This window comes from Ranitomeya variabilis, chromosome 1 (assembly GCF_051348905.1).
Source record: "Ranitomeya variabilis isolate aRanVar5 chromosome 1, aRanVar5.hap1, whole genome shotgun sequence".
NCBI lineage: Eukaryota > Metazoa > Chordata > Amphibia > Anura > Dendrobatidae > Ranitomeya > Ranitomeya variabilis.
The window spans coordinates 711,967,574-711,990,060 of record NC_135232.1 but is presented as its reverse complement, the minus strand read 5'-3'; the positions used below and the strand labels follow the sequence as shown (position 1 = coordinate 711,990,060).

At 48.0% G+C, this 22,487-nt stretch overlaps 1 protein-coding gene across 17 annotated transcripts in view; it reads left to right on the top strand.

The window, feature by feature from the left end:
• The window catches only part of ABCD4 (ATP binding cassette subfamily D member 4), a 179,362-nt gene that overhangs the window by 123,687 nt on the left and 33,188 nt on the right, over nt 1-22,487 (top strand). For 10 of the 17 annotated variants that reach the window (XM_077267421.1, XM_077267406.1, XM_077267407.1 and 7 more), the window contains exons 3-6: nt 6,007-6,134; nt 6,355-6,494; nt 6,695-6,811; nt 6,890-7,015. In XM_077267421.1, the coding sequence (XP_077123536.1) occupies nt 6,007-6,134; nt 6,355-6,494; nt 6,695-6,811; nt 6,890-7,015 (511 nt within the window). Of the gene's footprint in view, nt 1-6,006; nt 6,135-6,354; nt 6,509-6,694; nt 6,812-6,889; nt 7,016-22,487 lie in introns of all 17 variants that reach the window. The other 7 variants (XM_077267415.1, XM_077267413.1, XM_077267416.1 and 4 more) reach the window with 2 other exon arrangements.

The window sequence follows — 22,487 nt, the reverse complement described above, 5'->3', positions numbered from 1 at the left end:
CCTCTGGAAGAGCATGGCATTGTGAATGTTACACATATACAGCCTTTATTCTACTGAGTTAAACAACTCAGCTTTATCTCATGATGGAAGAACCTTTGGATGGTAAAATATTTTCCTCAAAAAGCAGTTTATTGAAAAAAATCCGATTTAAATCAAAAAAATCCGATTTTTTTTTTTTTTTTTTTTTTTAAAAACATTGATTTTTATCCACCCTGGTCAATGGTGTGTGTGACTCTGTGTGTAGGCATCGTCCGATGGGACTACAAGTCCCATCGGGCTCTGCCTGCTACAGTGACAGTGAGTGACACATTAGCCACATTAGTAGTCCCATCATCCGGCTAATGTGTTGAATGTAACAAGAAAAAAAAAACACATAAACATACAATACATACATACATACATACATACATTAATTACACACATACAGAACATACACCATGTGACATGCACCATGCGACATGTGCCATGCGACATGTGACAGCATGTGACATGCACCATGCGATAAGCGACATGTCATGCACCATGCGACATCTGTCATGCACCATGCGACATCTGTCATGCACCATGCGACATCTGTCATGCACCATGCGACATCTGTCATGCACCATGCGACATCTGTCATGCACCATGCGACATCTGTCATGCACCATGCGACATCTGTCATGCACCATGCGACATCTGTCATGCGGCATGCACCATGCAACATCTGACATGCACCATGCGACATCTCACATGCACCATGTGACATGCACCATGCGACATGCACCATGTGACAGCATGTGACATGCAGCATGCGACATGTGAAAACATGCAACATGCGACTTGCGACATGCCACATACAGTACATACATACAGTACATACATACAACATACATACAGACATACAGTACATATAACATAGAGTACATACTCAGCATCACTTGTCACTTTGTTCCCCGAAGCCAGTGTCATCTGTTAAAATAATAAACAAACACTATACTCCCTGATCCACAGAAATCCAATTAAAACGAGTGTCCCTCGACGATCTCCCGTGGAGAACAGCAGCATCAACTGATGTGACTGCTCTCCAGGGGCTCCAGGAATACAATGATGGAAGGTATCCTTCCACAATGTATTCCTCACAATGTATTCCTACGCCCCTGTGAGAAAATAGTCCCTAGTCTCACTTTTGGCACTGCTGTGTGAGAAAGTTCCCATGCAGCTTTTTTGCCATAAAGTGAGACTTTGAACTATAGTAACCCCTCAGTGATGCACTGCAGGAGCCATTGTCTCCTGTCAGTGTGTCACTGAAGGTCCTATAGAGCAGTGACATCACCCGATGTCACTGTTCTATAGGGGAGATCGTCGTGGGACACTCATTATTAACCCCTTCATGACCTTGGGATTTTCTGTTTTTCCGTGCTCATTTTTCGCTCCTCTCCTTCCCAGAGCCATCACTTTTTTATTTTTCCGTCAATATGGCCATGTGAGGGCTTATTTTTTGCGGGACGAGTTGTACTTTTCAACAACATCATTGGTTTTACCATGTCGTGTACTAGAAAACGGGAAAAAAATTCCAAGTGCGGTGAAATTGCAAAAAACGTGCCGTCCCACACTTGTTTTTTGTTTGGCTTTTTTGCTAGGTTCACTAAATGACTAAAACTGACCTGCCAATATGATTCTCCAGGTCAGTACGAGTTCATAGACACCTAACATGACTAGTTTATTTTTTATCTAAGTGGTGAAAAAAAATTCCAAACTTTGCTAAATAAAAAAAAATTTGTGCCATTTTCCGATACTTGTAGCGTCTCCATTTTTCATGATCTGGGGTCGGGTGAGGGCTTATTTTTTGCTTGCCGAGCTGGCGTTTTTAATGATACCATTTCGGTTTAGATACATTCTTTTGATCACCCGTTATTGCATTTTATGCAATGTCACGGCGACCAAAGAAAGTAATTCTGGCGTTTCGAATTTTTTTTCTCGCTACGCCGTTTAGCGATCAGGTTAATGCTTTTTTTTTTAATTGATAGATCGGGCGACTCTGAACACGGCGATGCCAAATACATGTAGGTTTGATTTTTTTTTTTTTATGATTTATTTTGATTGGGGCGAAAGGGGGGTGATTTAAACCTTTTATATTTTTTATTTTTTTCACTTTTTTTTTTTTACTTTTGCCATGCTTCAATAGCCTCCATGGGAGGCTAGAAGCTGGCACAACGCGATCGGCTCTGCTACATAGCAGCGATCATAAGATTGCTGCTATGCAGCAGAAATGCAGGTGTGCTATGAGCGCCGACCACAGGGTGATGCTGAAGCATTGCTGACCCCCGATCATGTGACGGGGGTCGGCGATGTGCTCATTTCCGGCCGCCCGGCCGGAAGCGCCGGTTAAATGCCTTTGTCTGCGTTTGACAGCGGCATTTAACTAGTTAATACGGCGGGTGAATCGCGATTTCACGGGCACAAACAGCTGACATGTCCCGGCTTTGATGCGGGCTCACCGCCGGAGCCCTGCATCAAAGCGCGGTATCTGACTCGGACGTACTATCCCGTCCGAGGTCAGAAAGAGGTTAATTGGACTAGCTGCGTTTCGATGCGGCTTTTTCATGCGCACAACAAGTCTGCGGCTCCCATAGACTTACATTGGTTGTGCACTACACTGCGGATTAGATGCAATTCTGTGCAGCAAAAAACCCTGCGGAACTGCAATCAAATCCGCAACGTGTGCACACAGCCTTAGCATTTAGTGAACCTAGCAAAAAAGCCAAGCAAAAAACTAGTGTGGGATTGCACTTTTTTGCAATTTCATTGCACTTTGAATTTTTTTCACATTTTCTGTTAGACGACATAGTAAAACCAATGGTGTCGTTCAAAAGTAGAACTTGTCCCACAAAAAATAAGCCACACATGGCCATATTGACGGAAATATTATGGCTCTGGAAAGAAGGGGAGCGATAAACGAAAAAAGCTCCAGGGGTGAAGGGGTTTAGAAACATGGATATAGACATATCTATGGAAATAGACATAGATATATCTGTATGTATTCATCTATCCATCCCATATCTATCTATCGATCTATCCCATATCTATCTATCTATCTATCTATCTATCTATCTATCTATCTATCTATCTATCTATCTATCTGTGTGTAATGGAGTGTGGGTTGGACAAATGTAAAAGAGGAGGTTGGACAGAAATGACATCACAAATCTTTTTGAAGATAGAGGGGGGAGAGGAGGGAGGGGTTGGGGTGTGTTTTGGAGTGGGTGTGGTAGGTTCGAGCTTAGTAGCAGTGCAATGCATCATGGAACTTGTAGTATTAGAGCACAATAACTCAGGAGAAAGGAAGTTGTCGATTAACCCCATGAGAGCTGGATCCAGCACTGAAGATGTGCTGCTACAGCATGATAAAAGGTAATATTGCTAAAATAAACACAGTGGATGTTTTCAGTGGCACATAATAGCAAGATTTATGAAAAAAAAAAAAAAAATGATTGTAGTGGACAACTTCTTTAAAAGATATAGAGTGACTATCAGAGTCATGTCATAAACATACAACAAATTACATAGGAATGAATAAGCATCAATACATCACCGGATATTGTAGCATCACTCCTCAATCGGAGGGACCTCGATTTAGTCAGGAGGAACATTCCGAGAAAGCATCAAGACGGCCAGCACGTCTGCTTCACCTGTCTGAAGAAAGTCCCTACCTCACGGAATCAGCCCCATTCTTTTATATTCTTTTCTTATCTGACTATATCCGCTTCTGCGCAGTACATTCTACAAAATCGTTATATAATTCATCACGCACTGTCATGCGCAATGAAGACTTCCAGAACCTTCTAGCACGTGATTACCTTTTAAGGTCATGCGCAGTTAGTTGTTTTTCCAAGGGTCTTATCAGCTTATTTTGTTCTCTTTTAAGGTTATTATACTCCTGTTTTGTGAGGAAGAGCTAGTTTCAACTACAGTAGACTATTCTCCTTCTTCAGCCACATTTTGTCCTATAATAACCTCGTACTCATACTCTAAAGTAAGAAACCATATTGATCACTATATGTCTGGATACCTATCTATTACATCCATACAATCAATCTTGTCTCATTTGTATCACACTGCTCCCCCGGGGCCCCCAGCCCACGCGGCCGCTATGGGCCCGTAAGTCAGGGGGTCTGCGCCAGTGCTGCCCGCAGTGCACTCCACATTCAACTGTATCGGCATCATAGATGTCGATACAGTTGAAAGCAATAATGGAGGAGAGGGTGTCAAATGACGCTCCCTCTCCCATCATTCCCCTCATCATTCTGATTTTCTGGATTTGTTTTCTCATTTTGACTCTCATAGTTGTGGTCTACCTATGATGTCAATTACAGGCCTCTCTCATCTTTTTAAGTGGGAGATCTTGCAGAATTGGTGACTGACTAAATACTTTCTTTCCCCACTGTATATATATCAGTGAGTGAGTCCTGGTGGCCATAAGACTGTAGGACTGCGGGGCTAGATTATACCCTGTGGGGGGGCTGCCTTACACCCAACGAGGGGGGTTACATTATATCCTGGGGGGCTGCATTACACCCTATGGGGCTGGATTATATCTTATGATGGGGCTGAATTATATGCTATGAGGGGTATAAAATTACTGTATATTCCGTGGGGGGCTGCATTTTATTATCTGAGGGGGGCTACATTATACTCTATGAGGAGGCTACATTAGATTCTATGGGGGGCTGCATTATTTTTTATGAGGTGGCTGCATTATATTATATGAGGGTTGCATTATATTCTATGAGGGGGCTACAGTATATTCTATGAGGGGAGCTACCTCAACCCCTCTACATATTATACCCTGATATTAGCGTGATAGTAGCTACATAGTGGGCCCCAAGAATGATTTTGTCTCTTGGGCCCAAGGTGCTCCAGTTCGACGCTGGCTGTCAGCTTTAGCAAGGTTGGTTATCAAGAATAGGACAACCAGCCAAAAAAGGACAACGAGCCAAGCTAACCTCTGAGGGTTGCAGACCCCAGCTGTCAGTTTTGCCTGGCTGGTTATCAAAAATAAAGGGGAACCCACGTTGGTTTTTTTTTTTTACTTATTTATTTACATGAATCATCAACTGCTCCTGCTCTCACTGTTATTAGCGGCAGCAGGCGTCGGCTGATGGGAGCAGTAGTCCCATGAGCTGACACAAGGCTGTCTGATCGGCGGTAATGATTTTAACGCTGATCAAAAGCAATGTTTGCCGTGCTGTGATGCACATGCCAGCTGACAAACACCCGTTGTTCGGTATCCGTGCCCGAACAGTAGGTGTTTGATACGGACGACAAACTTTACTGTTCATGTTCGTCCATCTTTCTTTGAGTGATCAGTACAGGGCAGTATATTCTGTGTGTGATTAGTACAAGGCGGTATAGTTGGTGTGTGATCAGTACAGGGAGGTATAGTCTGTATGTGATCAGTACAGGGTGGTATAGTCTGTGTAATCAGTACAAGGCAGTATAATCTGTGTGATCAGTGCAGGGCGGTATAGTCTCTATGTAATCAGCACAGGGTGGTAAAGTCTGTGTGTGATCAGTACAGGGTGGTATAGTCTGTGTGTGATCAGTACAGGGCGGTATAGTCTGTGATCAGTACAGGGTGGTATAGTCTGTGTAATCAGTACAAGGCAGTATAATCTGTGATCAGTGCAGGGCGGTATAGTCTCTGTAATCAGTACAGGGTGGTATAGTCTGTGTGTGATCAGTACAGGGTGGTATAGTCTGTGTGTGATCAGTACAGGGCGGTATAGTCTGTGTAATCAGTACAGGGTGGTATAGTCTGTGTGTAATCAGTACAAGGCAGTATAGTCTGTGTGATCAGTACAGGGCAGTATAATCTCTGTGATCAGTACAGAGCCGTATAGCCTGTGTGTAATCAGTACAGGGCGGTATAATCTGTGTGTGAGCAGTGCAGGGTGGTGTAGTATGCAATGAGTCCCATACACCGGGTTCCCCTGTGCCCCCTCACCTTTTGCTCTTCTTTTCCAGGGCAGCTGGTGGTCTATCAGGTCGGGATTTTGCCCAGTCAGTTTTATGGGGTCCTGTCTGATCGGGATTTGGGCGGTTTCCGACAGCTGGTGGTGCTGGCTCTGCTGCTGATTATGGCCATTTCTGTGGTGAGCACGACGTCCAGCTGTGTGCAGCTGAGCTGCTGCCTTTGGTTATTGTGATGAGTGATGAGTTTCACAGCAGAATGTTTACTGTAGAATATCCATAGATTGTGTGATGTGGCCGGGCATGTACTGTGCTGTCAGTAATGTGTCACTGCACATGGTCCATGTGGCACATGGATGGTGGCGGGGATGCCAGTGACACCGTATGGCTCTGTCTCCGCAGCTGCGCAGTGTGGAGCAGTACGTTGGCAAGCTGGTCTATGTGAGTTGTCGCCAGGTTTTGACTGGACATCTTCACCGCCTGTACTTCACCAAGCAGGTGTATTATACACTGAGCGTGGATCGGCCGCAGCTGGATAACCCGTACGTCACTAGTGGTAATTTGGTCAAAGCACCATCTCAGTCCTGGGGGTATCGCCTGGCCAGCTCCAGCTCCCTGGATGCCCTCATTGAGGACCGTTACACTGGTGTTTGGAGAGGCCTTGCTGCTGTGTTATCGGCACTATGATGCATCTGCCAAAAAGATGGTGAGAATGAGGCCTAACTGTGGCTTTTTCTTACAGGGATCAGCGGATGACCCAGGATGTTGAGCGTCTGTGCCGGGAGCTTGGCACCGTTGCCAGTAAACTCCTAATCACGCCATTCACACTGGTGTATTACTCGTACCAGTGCGCCGTCAGGTCAGTCCGTGCTGCCCTCCTAGATTGCTCTGCTTGATGGGCTGCTGTGTGTTCATGCTCATGTCACCATGTTTGCAGCACCGGCTGGATGGGACCACTCTCCATAATCGGCTACTTTGTGGTGGGATCCCTGCTGAACAGACTTCTCATGGGCCCCATTATCCCAAAGTTGGTGCAGCAGGAAAAACTGGAGGGCGATTTCCGGTGAGTTTTGGCGTCACGTGTAAGCCGTCCTGCTCTGGTTTGTGCAGGTCTCTTTCCATATTACTATGTAATGTACCGAAATACAATGTATTCCAATGTGGGGAATGGTGATTTACACCCCAAATATTGCGGGAAGACAAGATGGTGACTTGTGCTGCCGGTCGCCTCCATTATCTGCTCCTCCGTGACCGCTAGATTCTATTTTTCTATCTTTAATTTTTGTTGAAATTGTACAAGAATAATATAAGACACAAATACAGAATTGAGGTTAATGTCCGACCTTCTGAGTTCTCAGGAATATGTGCAATTCAATGGTTAATAAGAGGAGCAAAGATTAAAAGGGGGAGAAGAGTACGTGCCAGAAAACGAGGCTAAGAGGTGAGGGCTAGGACCAGAGGGACTAAGGGGACTGCTGCCATGGTCATAGCTCCATAAAGCTACCAGGAAGCTGGATCTCAGGGGTCCCAGAGTTGTCGAGTTGGGGGAGGCCATTGCCCATTTACATCTAGGCGAGATGGGGCGGTTTGTTGCCATCCGAGATTTAGCTGTTGTTCACACGTTTGGAGGCAACCTGGCTGTTTACTTTTCCATCCCCTCAGGGGAACCTTCAGCATTTAATTTATGGGGTCAGGAGAAGGCGGATTGAGAAGAGGCCCTCCACCAGTTCCTCCAGTAGGGGGCAGCATTGACAGGAGAGCCGGGATTTTCTGGGGAGATATTTACACCAGGCGCGTGTTCCCATGTATCGATGTCACAGGGGACCGTAGTATCTGGTAGATCAAGGTGAGAAGACCCTTGGTGGAGGGGAGCTTCCGGCATAGCCTCTCAGAGGGGGAGATTGTCCGGGCACCCAGTGCATGAATAACATAGTGGCGGACGGTGGACTTTTTAGTAGTGGAAATATTCCCCAGGAGGAGGTAATTTACCAGGGCAGATCATTTCACAAAGAACTGTGGTTCAACGTTGATCATCAATCTTGTCCACTATTTTAAAAATTCCCACTGAGGACCAGGGTCTGACCGTCGGTTATGAGGCTTTCTGCCATCACTGGATTGTATAAGAGATTAATCATAGGGGATCGGTTGGGGGCTAACGAGAAGTGTTTGACAAGACTTCCACAAGTTTCTCATGAAGGATGTCGGTCCAAAAGGTCAAAATGGACCAAGTGGAGTGCGGTGCCATAAGAGGGTCTCGGGGCTTACTGGAGGTAGCCTCAATTTCAACCCATCTATAGTAAGCAATCCGGGCCGTCTAAGAGGGACTGATCTTATGTGCGTGTTACTTTGGAGGGATTTCACATCCTGAAACGGCACTCTTACAGCAAGGGTCTCATAGTGACATAGGGGGGAAAAGAAAAAGACTCTGGTACACCAAGTACTATATTTTTTGTCACTAAGCTATCTATAATCCTCAATGCCATTAGTGCTGAGGAGATCATTCGTCCCTTATATAGAAGCTGTTATAGTATCGGCCATCACTGCCTCTTGTGATCGGGCATTCCATAGTCTTGTAATGTAGGAGAGGTCTCCATCCCGTGTAATGTAGGAGAGGCCTCCATGCCTTGTAATGTAGGAGAGGTCTCCATCCCGTGTAATGTAGGAGAGGCCTCCATCCCGTGTAATGTAGGAGAGGCCTCCATCCCGTGTAATGTAGGAGAGGCCTCCATCCCGTGTAATGTAGGAGAGGCCTCCATCCCGTGTAATGTAGGAGAGATCTCCACCCCTAGGGGCTAATAAAAGGGGTTATGGTGGGCATCCCTGTCTTGTGCGGTTAGAAATGGTTTCTAGACAATAATGTGGTAGTTGTATTGAAGCTGTGAGGTTAGTATATGGTATACTTATATATGGTATAAGTATGAGACTGCTGATGAGAAGGGGCCTGAAAAGCCAAAAATTTTATCCATCACATTCTAAGAGCCATAACCTTTATTTCCAGGACATCTCTAGTGACAGCACCACCAGGAGGTAGTCCTTAAAAAAACGCAAAAATAACCTTTTAAATAGTTTCTCACCTGGCTTCAGATCATCTAATTCGTCAGATCTTTCTGACCCCATCTCCTGCCAATCCGGATGATCTGGTCTGGTCCTCTGCAGCGCACACTGTAATGCGTTCTCCCCCTGCGCCTCGTGTGTTCCATGCTGGAATGCACGCTGGAACGCAAGGGCCGCTGGTACTACTGGAACTGGAAGTATGCATTATTCAGGAGTGCGCTCCAGCCTCGTGACTTCCGAATTCCCCCCCCCCCCCCCCCCTCCGAAGCTCGTGTCATCCAGGAGTGGACGTCGGTCTTAGTCTGCACGCTCCCCGACTGGAAGTATGTCCTGGAGCGCACACCGCCACATGGCCTGCACATGCTCCGGACTTGGCAGCAGGAGCCCAGAGCTTCCTACAGAGGAATATGGCTGTCCCCAGAAGCAAACAGCTCCACCGGAATGCTGAGGGACTCCTTTAGATGTGTCAGCATGGCTCTTTTACTAGGGGAGGAAAGTTTTGGAACCCCCCAAGCCTTCATAGCCTCCATTACGATGTTCAGTAGTTAGAGACTGGAAAATCACTGGAGGGTGGTGGTGGAGGGGCTAGTTCTATGTTCCTGTCCCTATCAAGGATAAGAAGGACTACCTCATGGTGGTGCTGTCATGATGGACTCCTGGAAACATAACTACCAGTAGTACTAAGTCCTACTTTTTTAGTTGACGGAGGTCGGTACATATACGGTGGGTATATCAGGAATCTGTCAGTGGGATCCACTCTCCTTAGCCAGGTATATGGCTGCAGGTCATAGGAAGCTGAATAAAGTGATACCTTGCAATCTTATTTCAGAGGAATCCACAATTTCCTTATATGTAAATAAGCTGTTAAGATCTATGGGCACAGATCTGCGTGAGACTCCTTCTCAATCACACATCTCACTGGTAGCCATCTTAAAAAACACTGGTAACCATGACACTGATAACTGTCACACATCACACTGGTAACCATCATGCATCACACTGGCAACCATCACACTGATAACAATCACGCATCCACTGGTAACCATCACACTGATAACCATCACACTGGTAACCCTCACACATCACACTGGAAACCATCACACATCACGCTGGTAACGATCACACACTGGTAACCATCGCACATCACACACACTGGTAGCCATCACTCATCACACACACTAGTAACTATCACACATCACACTGGTAACCATCACACGCACTGATTCCCATCTCACATTACCCTGGCAAATATCACACTGGTAACGCCCCCTGTCATTTACACTAAGCCCTGGAGGTGCAGTCTCAGGGAGATCTGTGCCCCACTGTGGAGACAGAGGAAGGGGGGAGCAGCGGGTGCTCTAATCCACTAGCCGAAACCACATGGACCAGGGCTCACCCCTCCGAACGAACGCTCTCTTTTCCCGTGGGCATTATACTACTCAGACAATACAGGGTGAGGGTAAAGCAGTGTGGCAATACTTTATTGAAATAGAAATATCTACCACAGAACAGGCAGATGACACATAGAACAGTCCCTGTACAATACCCAAGATGGTGCACATTACAGAGTCTCACCCTAACTCTGACTTGTCAGGATAAAAGCAGCTGTGACTTCTGGGCTTCCAGGGCCGACTAACCCCACCTGTGGCATGCACAGAGAGGAGGTACCGACAAGCTTAGGATGCTGACTGTCCATTGAGGTTCAAGGTCAGGTGTCTGGAGGGTCACAACCTGGCTTCTCCAAACATCTCCATGGAGCCCTGTGACTGGTGGGTCCCATTCCTGGCTTTCACAAACATATCCATGGGTCCAAATCCTGACTGTCAGGAGCATGAGGTATTTGACTGTCTAGGATCACGCACACTGAGCTCTGCTACATCCCTTAAAGCTGAGCACAGACACGCTGTGGGCCATTCCGACCCCCCCCCCCCTCTTCTCACTATGCCTGCTGCCTATGTGTGTAATTCAAAAACCTCACTAGAATCACTGAAGATGTTTTATGGCTTTACGCTGCAAATACCAGTCTCCCTACACTACCCATTCCCTCCTCCCAACCAATACCAGCCAAAACTGGTATAGCCACTTCCAAACTGCATGCTTTCTTTGTTCTCTTAAGGTTATATATAGTGGCACTGTTCCGGGCTAGAGAAATATTCCAGATGTCCATCGATAGATCTATCACTCACTGAATCCGCTAGCAGCTAAACGCAACGAGTGCAAAGCGTAGATCTCTCCGTAAGCGGTTCAGGTAATTGCTCCGTGTTTACACTTAAAAGAATCGCCCCGATGTGGTGCACCTCGGGATCCTAGTGTATTTCTTATACGAGGTTCATACAGCGAGGAAGGCATAAAAATGGCATTTCACACCTCCAAGAAAAGGGGAGGTTTCAGCCTCTAAGTGATGTCACCACACGGGGAGTGCCTTTGATTTGGGCTAGGAATAACTTAGTGAGACAGCATTCTTGCAGTGTCTTTTGTCCGGGGTCCAGCTGTTATACAGAGGGGTGCCATGCACCCGGATATATGCTCACCCTTCCCCCGAGCACACGGAGTCAAGATGATACAATGACATAACAACCTGTAAGTGTTCTTTTCAATTTTAATCTCATTTTATTTGTAATTTGTATTCTACATATGATTTGTCTTCTTTATAATATCTTTTATACTTTGTAAACACTGCCTACCTTTTTTTGGAGTAAAATATACAATTTATTAGCTTGTCTCTCCTTGTTCTATAACGAACTGTCGCGTCCTCTGAGGTGAATTACGCTACTGATTTGGGTTGGCTCCGGACCCGTTGACACTTAAGAGAATCGGAGCTGGTGGCAGCTTACTTTGTTCTCTGCGTTTGGGAGGCTTTGTAGCGACGGCGGCGTTGATAATTATTGTTACCACCTGTGTGGGAGTAGTTATAACGCCCTCGCTGCAGCCTGCACAATAGCCAGTACATAGCAGGCAGCCTTTCTGGCGACTAATTACCCTAGGTGCATTACCCTGACTGACCTGAGGGTAAGGGGGGTGCCAGAGAGCTGCAAGTTCCAAAGTGGAAGTGGGATATAGATAAATCCCCATTCAGAAGGAACCAGGGGCATCCAAACAACCCTGGTTTCTAACAAATTGGTGTGAGTGGTGGGGATGATAAAGGTATCTTCCCTGTGAACCGTGACATAGTAGTGGGATCACGGTGGTATTCCAGACATATTAGTGGAAGACCGGTGAGATAATAGAGCGTTAGTGATCGGGTCTGAGCAATCATTCCTCTCACTAAAAACCTTCACAGTTCTTGCGAGGACTTGGTGCAAACAAGTTTTGGAGAACAAGCTCAGTGTTTACTAGTCCTGAGACAATAGTGTGTACTTGCGATTACCCCCTACCCTTCTCTTCGTTTTTCTATTCTATCTTTTATTTGGCAATGATGGCCGCAAAAGGAGAAGCCTGGTACACCCAGCATATGAAGGACACTCTTGATGGAGGATGCATGTACCATGGCCTGGACCTCCAGGGCAAAACCAAGGCTCAAATGGTCACGGAACTGGTGCAATTTGAAGCAGACCAAGCCCGGTCTCAAAGCCAGCACAAGCGAAAATAGTGCAGCAGAGGTCCAGCCACTGAATTCACGCCCTGCTAGCAACCAGGGCGGATTGGACCCCAACCTGCAGGCGGCCTTGGAACAACTCGCCGCCAACGATCGTGATGGACGTCTGCAGCTTATCCAGCAATACCACGAGAGAGCCGAGCTGAGGCGGAGAGAGCCAAGCGGCAAGCAGTGCGTGAGTACCAGCTGCAGTTAGCCCGACTCCAGGTGCTGGGGTCGTCCCAGTCCAGCGGCGAGCCCAACAGCGCTCAGACCCCTAAACCCCGGCCAGAGCACTTTCCTGTGATGGAAAAGGACGGGGACTTGGACACTTTTCTGCGGGCATTTGAGAAAGCCTGCTGACAGTACCGGCTGCCTGGGGACCAATGGGCCCAATACCTGACCACAGGGCTAAGAGGCAAAGCTCTGGAGGCGTTTGATGCTCTCCCGTTAGACCAAGATGACGACTATGAGGCCATCACGCAGGCCCTGATAACCAAGTACCAGCTTACACCTGAGGTTTACTGTAGAAAGTTACGGAACCTCCAATGTGGCCCACATGACAGTTACAGCGATGTGGCACATGGACTCGGGACCCACTTTGACCAGTGGATCCAAGGACTGTCAGTGACCACCTTTGCACAACTGTGGGACCTGATGATCAAAGACCTACATCTTTGCCCACCTGAGGTGCGACAGTTTGTGATGGACAGAGTGCCCAGACGTGACTAAAGCAGCGCAGATTGCCGATGCCTATGAGGCCAACCTTAAAACCCGAAGTGCGGAAGCCAGTCGCCGCCAGCTGGAGAGGGGTTAAGCCTGCAACCAACGCCAGTGCCCCTGCCAGCCAACTCACCACAGGCCCTGTCCACGTTGCCAACAGCATCAGACCTACCAATAACCCTCGCCAGTGTTTTTTCTGCAAGTGGACTGGTCACATCACCACCCATTGCCTGGAGAAGCAGAGAAAACCCCCCAGCCAAGGCCCCAGGGCCTAATGCAGCAGTTTTTTTGGTGGGTGGGGCGGTTGGGAGGGTCTGTGACAACGTGCAGCACATCACCGTAGGAGGCCTCAAGGACACCGGGGCTGAACGAACCTTCATCTGACCCGAACTGGCAGCCCCCGAACAGATTATTCCGGGGAAAACCCTGACTGTCACAGGGATTGGGGGCATCCACTGTTCCCTGCCAATGGCCCCTGTGCATATAGATTGGTGTGCCGGGAGTGGGGTGAAGGAAGTGGGGCTGTCCGATAACTTGCCCACTGATGTTTTATTGGAGACTGATTTGGGGAGGATGGTTGCATACTGTGTCCCTGACTCCCCTCCCCGATCGAATGCTGATGATAGTGATGGGAAATTGCATGGGTTACCTGACAATGCTTTACCGATTAATGATTTATTTGATAATTTTTCTGAAAATGCAGAGGGTAATACTGATATTGCTGATGATGAAAATGTGCATGTGTTACCTGCTAACCATTTGTGTCCCAAGGATGATGTGTTCACAGGTGCAGGCGGGCTCAGCCATGCTACTTCGCGGGGTGGGATGGCTGAGGAACCCCTAACAGGAGCAAGCGATGGTGCTATGGGAAATGGGGAGATGCATGGGAACCGTGAGGAAGGTGATGTCATGCAACTGACCAGTGCAACAGAGGAAGGTAACTGCCCCATAAGTAGCACTGCTCCTGGAATGTTGGGGGTGGATGGGGAGGTAGTACCCATAGCAGCGCCGGCTGATGGGTCTGTGGAAATCCCTGGGGAGACAGCCTACGCAGCTGCTGTCACCCACGGTCCGAGTGCCCGGAACGCAGATAACGTTCTTCCTTCTGGACCCTGAACCAGAGATGGACCCGGAGCAGGTACCAGAGGGTTGCCGTGGGAAAGGGACCCTGACGTCGCTTCTGGCTGCCCCTAGCCAGGAGTTCCAGGCCGCTCTGCACTCAGATGCGAGCCTGGAGAATTTGAGACACCTCGCCGAGACGCCCACGTCCGTGACTGATAAGGAGAGGGTGTTCTGGGAACGAGGGAGACAGTACCCAGAAAATCCCAAAAGGAGTGCTTGAGGGAAAGACAGCTGGTCGTCCTGCACCAGTTCAGGAGTGAGTTGTTGCGGATTGTCCATGAGATCCCGATCGCTGGACACTTGGGGATCAGCAAAACTAAGGCCCGGCTGTCTCAACACTTCTGTTGGCCCAAGATGGGGACAGATGTGACAAACTACTGCCGCTCCTGTATCACCTGCCAAAGAGTGGGGAAGGTGGGGCCTGCTCTTAACGCTCCCCTGATCCCTTTGACAGTGATAGAGGAGCCTTTCCAGAGGATTGCGGTGGACATTGTGGGCCCGTTGGCCATCCTCAGCAGCCCTGGAAAGCAATACGTCCTCACTGTGGTAGACTATGCTACCCCGTACCCAGAGGCAGTGGCTCTGTCCTCAACTAGGGCAGATAAGGTGGCGGATGCACTATTGGCCATCTTTTCACGGGTAGGATTTCCTAGGGAGATGCTTACCGATCAAGGGACACAATTTATGTCTCGCCTAATGGAGGCTCTCTGTAAGAAAATGCAGGTGAAGCATCTGGTATCGAGTGCTTATCACCCACAGACCTATGGCTTGTGTGAGCGCTTCAATGGTACCCACAAACAGATGCTATGCATGCTGGTTGAGACCCAAGGACGTGACTGGGAGTGGTACCTCCCACACCTGCTATTCGCTTACCGTGAGGTTCCGCAGGCCTCGGCAGGGTTCTCCCCCTTCGAGCTCCTGTACGGTAGGCGAGACCGAGGACCCTTTGGGTTGGTAAGGGAATCCTGGGAAGAGGAGCCGAACCCTTCTGAAGTGTCCATAGTGGAGTATGTCATGCGATTCCGTGACAAAAAGGAAGACCTTGGCGAAGTTGGTACATGACGCAGGCTCAGGCTGATATGAAGCACTGGTACAACCAGGACGCCCGGGAGCGGACCTACCACGTGGGTCAAAAGGTGTGGGTGCTGGTCCCCATACCAAAGGATAAGCTTCAGGCAGCCTGGGAAGGCCCGTACGTCGTCTACAAACTGCTCAACCCAGTCCCCTATGTGGTCACGCTTGACCACGCTCAGGCTAGGTGGAAGGCCTTTCACGTCAACATGACGAAGGCTCATCATGAACGTGAAGCCTACGTCCTACCGGTCTGCAGCCTGCCCGAAGATGGGGAGGAAGACCCCCTCCTGGACATACTGGCCCAAGCCAAGGCCGGTGGGTCCATCGAGGACGTGGAGATAAGCGCCTTGTTAACTGAATCCCAGCCGTCACAGTTGCGGACCACGCTGGAACCCTTCCGGGTTGTCCTCCAACCGACATGGATGGACTGAGATAGCGGTCCACAAGGTGGACACCGTGAATCGTGCCCCACTAAGGCGAACACCCTGTCGGATCTCCGATGAGGTGCAGCAGGTTATGTGCCAGGAGATAATGATACGTTACAGCTGGGGGTGATTCAATGGTCAAAGAGCGCGTGGGCCTCGCCTGTAGTTTTCGTGCCAAAGAAGGATTGGACTACAGGGGGCTCAATGCCATCACAGCCTCTAAAGCACACCCAATGCTGCACATCGAGGAGCTGCTTGAGCAGTTAGCTGGCGCAAAATATCTGACCATAATGGATCTGAGTCGAGGATACTGGCAGATTCCCCTGAGCCCCGAGGCGCAGGAGAAGTCCGCCTTTATCACACCCTTCGGACTGTACGTGTCCACGGTCATGCCCTTCGGCATGATGAATGCCCCTGCCACTTTGCAGCTGATGGTCATTCACCTGCTTCAGGGACTGGAGAAGTTCGCGGTGGCGTACTTGGATGACATTGCCATCTTCAGTTCTTCCTGGGACGAACACCTGCAGCATCTTCAGGAGATGCTCAGGCAACTTCACCAAGCCAGTCTGACCATCAAGCCGGGAAAGTGCCAGATGGGCATGAGAGCGGTCCTCTACCTGGGGCACCAGGTAGGTGGGAAGTCCATAAAGCCAGAGCTTGGGAAAATGGACGCGATCGTGTCCTGGCCCACCCCCAGGACCAAGAAACAGGTGATGTCCTCCCTGGGCACTGCAGGCTACTATAGGCACCTCGTACAGAGCTATAGTAGCCTGGCAAAACTTTTGACGGACCTCACCAGGAAGAAGCTACCCCAAATAGTCAACTGGACTGACGGCTGTGAGGGGGCCTTCCAGGCGTTGAAAACAGCCCTGTGCAACTCTCCGGTGTTGAAATCAGTCAACAGCAGTCGATCGTTCTTTGTGCAGACAGACGCCAGCGAGTTTGGCCTCAGTGCTGTGCTCAGCCAGGTCGACTCGGGGAACCACGAGCACCCCGTGTTGTACCTGAGCCGGAAGCTTCTGCCGAGGGAAGTGGCCTATTCCACCATGGAGAAGGAGTGCCTGGCCATAGTCTGGGCCCTGCAACGTTTGCAGCCCTACCTGTACGATCGCACCTTCACTGTGGTGACGGACCACCACCCTCTGCGCTGGCTACAAGCCATGTGTGGAACCAACGGAAGGTTGCTGCGCTGGAGCCTTGCCCTCCAGCAGTACGACTTTACAATCAAACACAAAACGGGCAGGGAGCATGGCAATGCAGATGGGTTGCCCCGCCAGGGCGAACCCACCGAGGTGCGCATGGAGGGGTACCGAGAGGTCCTGCCTCTGTAGCGCAGTCTAAAAGGGGGAGGTGTCAGGAACATGAGGTATTTGACTGTGAAGGATCACACACTGAGCTTTGCTACGTCCCTTAAAGCTGAGCACAGACACGCTGTGGGCCATTCCGACTTCCCCCTCTTCTCACTCTGCCTGTTGCCTATGTGTGTAATTCAAAACCCTCACTAGAATCACTGAAGAAGTTTTATGGCTTTACGCTGCAAATACCAGTCTCCCTACACTACCCATTCCCTCCTTCCAGTCAATACCAGCCAAAACTGGTATAGCCACTTCCAAACTGCATGCATTTTTTGATCCGGGCTAGAGATATAAGAATTATATATTCCGGATGTCCATCGATAGATCTATCACTCACTGAATCCGCTAGCAGCTAAACGCAACGAGTGCAAAGCGTGAATCCGTAAGCGGTTCAGGTAATTGCTCCGTGTTTACACTTAAAAGAATCGACCCGATGTGGTGCACTTCGTGATCCTGGTGTATTTCTTATGTGAGGTTCATACAGCGAGATAGGCATAAAAATTGTATTTTATACCTCCAAGAAAAGGGGAGGTTTCAGCCTCTAAGTAATGTCGCCACAGGGGGAGTGCCTGGGTTGTGGGCTAGGAATAACTTAGTGAGACAGCATTCTTGCAGTGTCTTTTGTCCAGCTGTTATACAGAGGGGTGCCATGCACCTGGATATATGCTCACTCTTCCTCCCCCCCCAGGAACACGGCCAGTCAAGACGATACAATGACATAACGACCTGTAAGTGTTCTTTTCAATTTTAATCCCATTTTATTTGTAATTTGTATTGTACATATGATTTGTCTTCTTTATAATATCTTTTATATTTTGTAAACTGCGTACATTTTTTGGAGTAAAATAAGCTAATAAATTGTATGTCTCTCCTTGTTCTATAACGAACTGTCGCATCCTCTGAGGTGAATTACGCTACTGATTTGGGTTGCCTCCGGACCCATTAACAATGAAGAGAATCGGAGCTGGTGGCAGCATACTTTGTTCTGTGCGTTTGGGAGGCATTGTAGCGATGACGGCGTTGATAATTATTGTTCCCGCCTGTGTGGGAGTAGTTATATCGCCCTCACTGCTGCGTGCCTAATATCCGGTACATAGCAGGCAGCCTTTCTGGTGACTAATTACCCTAGGTGCAGTACCCTGACTGACCTGAGGGTAAGGGGGGTGCCAGAGAGCTGCAAGTTCCAAAGTGGAACTGGGAAGTGGGATATAGATAAATCCCCTACAGAAGGAATCAGGGGCAACCAAACAATCCCGGTTTGTGGCAAATTGGTGTGAGTTGTGGGGATGATAAAGGTATCTTCCCCGTGAACCATGCCATAGTGGTGGGATCACGGTGGGATTCCTGACACTGACCACTACAATTTGTATCTGTGGTTCAGTGGTGGTCAATGGAGCATATCTGTATTATTTCAGCTGGGACCGTGGTCCCCTAAGCTGGCATCCTGTAGAATGACAAAACTGTGTCCCTCGTGATTGAACCATGGTGTCTTGGCTGCTGTCCTGTAGAGAGTCTCTGGTTCTTTGGGTGTACAGTACAGACCAAAATTTTGGACACACCTTCTCATTTAAAGATTTTTCTGTATTTTCAGGACTATGAAAATTGTACATTCACACTGAAGGCATCACAATTATGAATTAACACATGTGGAATTATATACTTAACAAAAAAGTGGGAAACAACTGAAAATATGTCTTATATTCTAGGTTCTTCAAAGTAGCCACCTTTTGCTTTGATGACTGCTTTGCACACTCTTGGCATTCTCTTGATGAGCTTCAAGAGGTAGTCACCGGGAATGGTCTTCCAACAATCTTGAAGGAGTTCCCAGAGATGCTTAGCACTTGTTGGCCCTTTTGCCTTCACTCTGCGGTCCAACTCACCCCAAACAATCTCGATTGGGTTCAGGTCTGGTGACTGTGGAGGCCAGGTCATCTGGCGTAGCACCCCATCACTCTCCTTCTTGATCAAATAGCCCTTACACAGCCTGGAGGTGTGTCTGGGGTCATTGTCCTGTTGAAAAATAAATGATGGTTCAACTAAATGCAAACCGGATGGAATAGCATGCCATTGCAAGATGCTGTGGTAGCCATGCTGGTTCAGTATACCTTCAATTTTGAATAAATCCCCAGCAGTGTCACCAGCAAAGCATCCCCACACCATCACACCTCCTCCATGCTTCACGGTGGGAACCAGGCATGTAGAGTCCATCCGTTCACCTTTTCTGAGTCGCAGAATGACACGGTGGTTGCAACCAAAGATCTCAAATTTGGACTCATCAGACCAAAGCACAGTTTTCCACTGGTCTAATGTCCATTCCTTGTGTTCTTTAGCCCAAACAAGTCTCTTCTGCTTGTTGTCTGTCCTTAGCAGTCGTTTCCTAGCAGCTATTTTACCATGAAGGCCTGCTGCACAAAGTCTCCTCTTAACAGTTGTTGTAGAGATGTCTGCTGCTAGAACTCTGTGTGGCATTGACCTGGTCTCTAATCTGAGCTGCTGTTAACCTGCGATTTCTGAGGCTGGTGACTCTGATAAACTTATCCTCCGAAGCAGAGGTGACTCTTGGTCTTCCTTTCCTGGGGCGGTCCTCATGTGAGCCAGTTTCTTTGTAGCACTTGATGGTTTTTGCCACTGCACTTGGGGACACTTTCAAAGTTTTCCCAATTTTTCGGACTGACTGACCTTCATTTCTTAAAGTAATGATGGCCACTCCTTTTCTTTACTTAGCTGATTTTTTCTTGCCATAATACAAATTATAACAGTCTATTCAGTAGGACTATTAGCTGTGTATCCACCAGACTTCTGCACAACACAACTGATGGTCCCAACCCCATTTATAAGGCAAGAAATCCCACTTTTTAAACCTGACAGGGCACACCTATGAAGTGAAAACCATTCCCGGTGACTACCTCTTGAAGCTCATCAAGAGAATGCCAAGAGTGTGCAAAGCAGTCTTCAAAGCAAAAGATGGCTACTTTGAAGAACCTAGAATATAAGACATAATTTCAGTTGTTTCACACTTTTTTGTTAAGTATATAATTCCACATGTGTTAATTCATAGTTTTGATGCCTTCAGTGTGAATGTACAATTTTCATAGTCATGAAATACAGAAAAATCTTTAAATGAGAAGGTGTGTCCAAACTTTTGCTCTGTGCTGTATCTCTGTATGATTGTATATATCTCACATATATAGCTCACATACCTGTTGGTCCTTCAAGCCAGCATTCACAGGTAAAGGGGAAGAATGGTGGTGAGACCAAATCGCATTCTTTGATTATATATCTATTCGCTTAGTTTTTCTTCCTCTGTTTCGCAAGTCAACAAACTAGCTGGCCTGGACAACGTGTAATCAACATATCAGCAAATATCATTGTTAAATTATTTTTCGTCTCTAGTCATCCAGGATAACCGCACAATATGTAACAAATGTGAACTTGCAAGTCAATTTTACAGGCTTATATGAACAAAAGTCTGTGTTTTCTTGACCAACCAGAAAGAAACACATACATTCAAGAGTCAACATAGATAACAGCCTGTTCCTCCTGGCTTACTGAAAATAGATTTCTGGTTAATTAAGATAAAATGCTGTGTCATCCCGTCCGCCCATAGCCTTTAACAGGTCATTTACATATAAGGAAAATGTGGATTCCTCTGGAATAAGATATTGGATGGCAGATATCAGGTGTCGTTGTATTCGGCTTCCCACGACTTGCGCCATATAGATGGCTCTGGAGGTACGATCACTGACAGGTTCCTTTCAATGGCTTGTTCAGAACTTTCTTATTGTGGAGCCTAGGGTTATCTGTATCAGATTGGTAGGGTGTGACACACCATCCCATGAGGTACAGAGCTGGAGGTCCACGCCCCATGTAGTGACTGTTATCAGTACTGCAGTGAATGTGATCTGAGTTGCAGTTCACAGAAGAGGCTGTTGCATAGTAGGCAGATTTGTCAGCCCTGTGCAATTCTGAGACAATGCAGGCGCAGACTAGACAGCTGAAAAATGCACCAGATGGGCACAGTGGTCTGTGCTGCTCAGTAAATAGGGGGTAGTGCTAGACTGACTGGTCTAAACTTACAACTAGTACATGACTTACTTTGTGTCAGAAATTTGCACCACAATAGCTGACCCTTATCAGAGCGGTCTTTCCCCGTTATCAAACAAGTCACATAATAAATACTGGTACAAGTAGAATAATAATTATTTTTTATTGTTATAGCGCTATTTATTCCATGGCGCTTTACATGTAAGGAGGGGTATACATAATAAAAACAAGTACAATAATCTTAAACAATACAAGTCATAACTGGTACAGGAGGAGAGAGGACCCTGCCCGCGAAGGCTCACAATCTACAAGGGATGGGTGAGAATACAGTAGGTGAGGATAGAGCTGGTCATGCAGCGGTTTGGTTGATCAGTGGTTACTGCAGGTTGTAGGCTTGTCGGAAGAGGTGGGTCTTCAGGCTCTTTTTGAAGGTTTCGATGGTAGGCGAGAGTCTGATGTGTTGTGGTAGAGGGTTCCAGAGTAGTGGTGATACGCGAGAGAAATCTTGTATACGATTGTGGGAAGAGGAGGTAAGAGGGGAGTAGAGAAGGAGATCTTGTGAGGATCGGAGGTTGCGTGTAGGTAAGTACCGGGAGATGAGGTCACAGATGTATGGAGGAGACAGGTTGTGGATGGCTTTGTACGTCATGGTAAGGCAACCTTCACACTAGCGTCGTACTCGGCCCGTCGCAGTGCGTCGGGCCGACGTACCGACGCTAGCGTTGTTTGCGCTGCACAACTGGTGCAGCAGACGCTGTTTTTCTGCGCATCCGCTGCCCCATTGTGAGGTGCAGGGAGGAGGGGGCGGAGTTCCGGCCGCGCGTGCGCGGTCGGAAAAGACGTTCTCGACGCAGCAAAAAACGTTGCAACGTTTTTTGCTGCCGACGGTCCGCCACAACACAACGCAACCGTCGCACGACGGTTGCGACGTGTCGCAATGCGTCGCTAATGTTAGTCTATGGAGAAAAAACGCATCCCGCAAGCACTTTTGCAGGATGCGTTTTTTCGCCAAAACGACGCATTGCGACGTATGCACAAAAACGCTAGTGTGAAAGTACCCTTAGGGTTTTGTACTGGAGTCTCTGGGCAATGGGGAGCCAGTGAAGGGATTCACAGAGGGGAGAGGCCGGGGAATAGCGGGGGGACAGGTGGATTAGTCGGGCA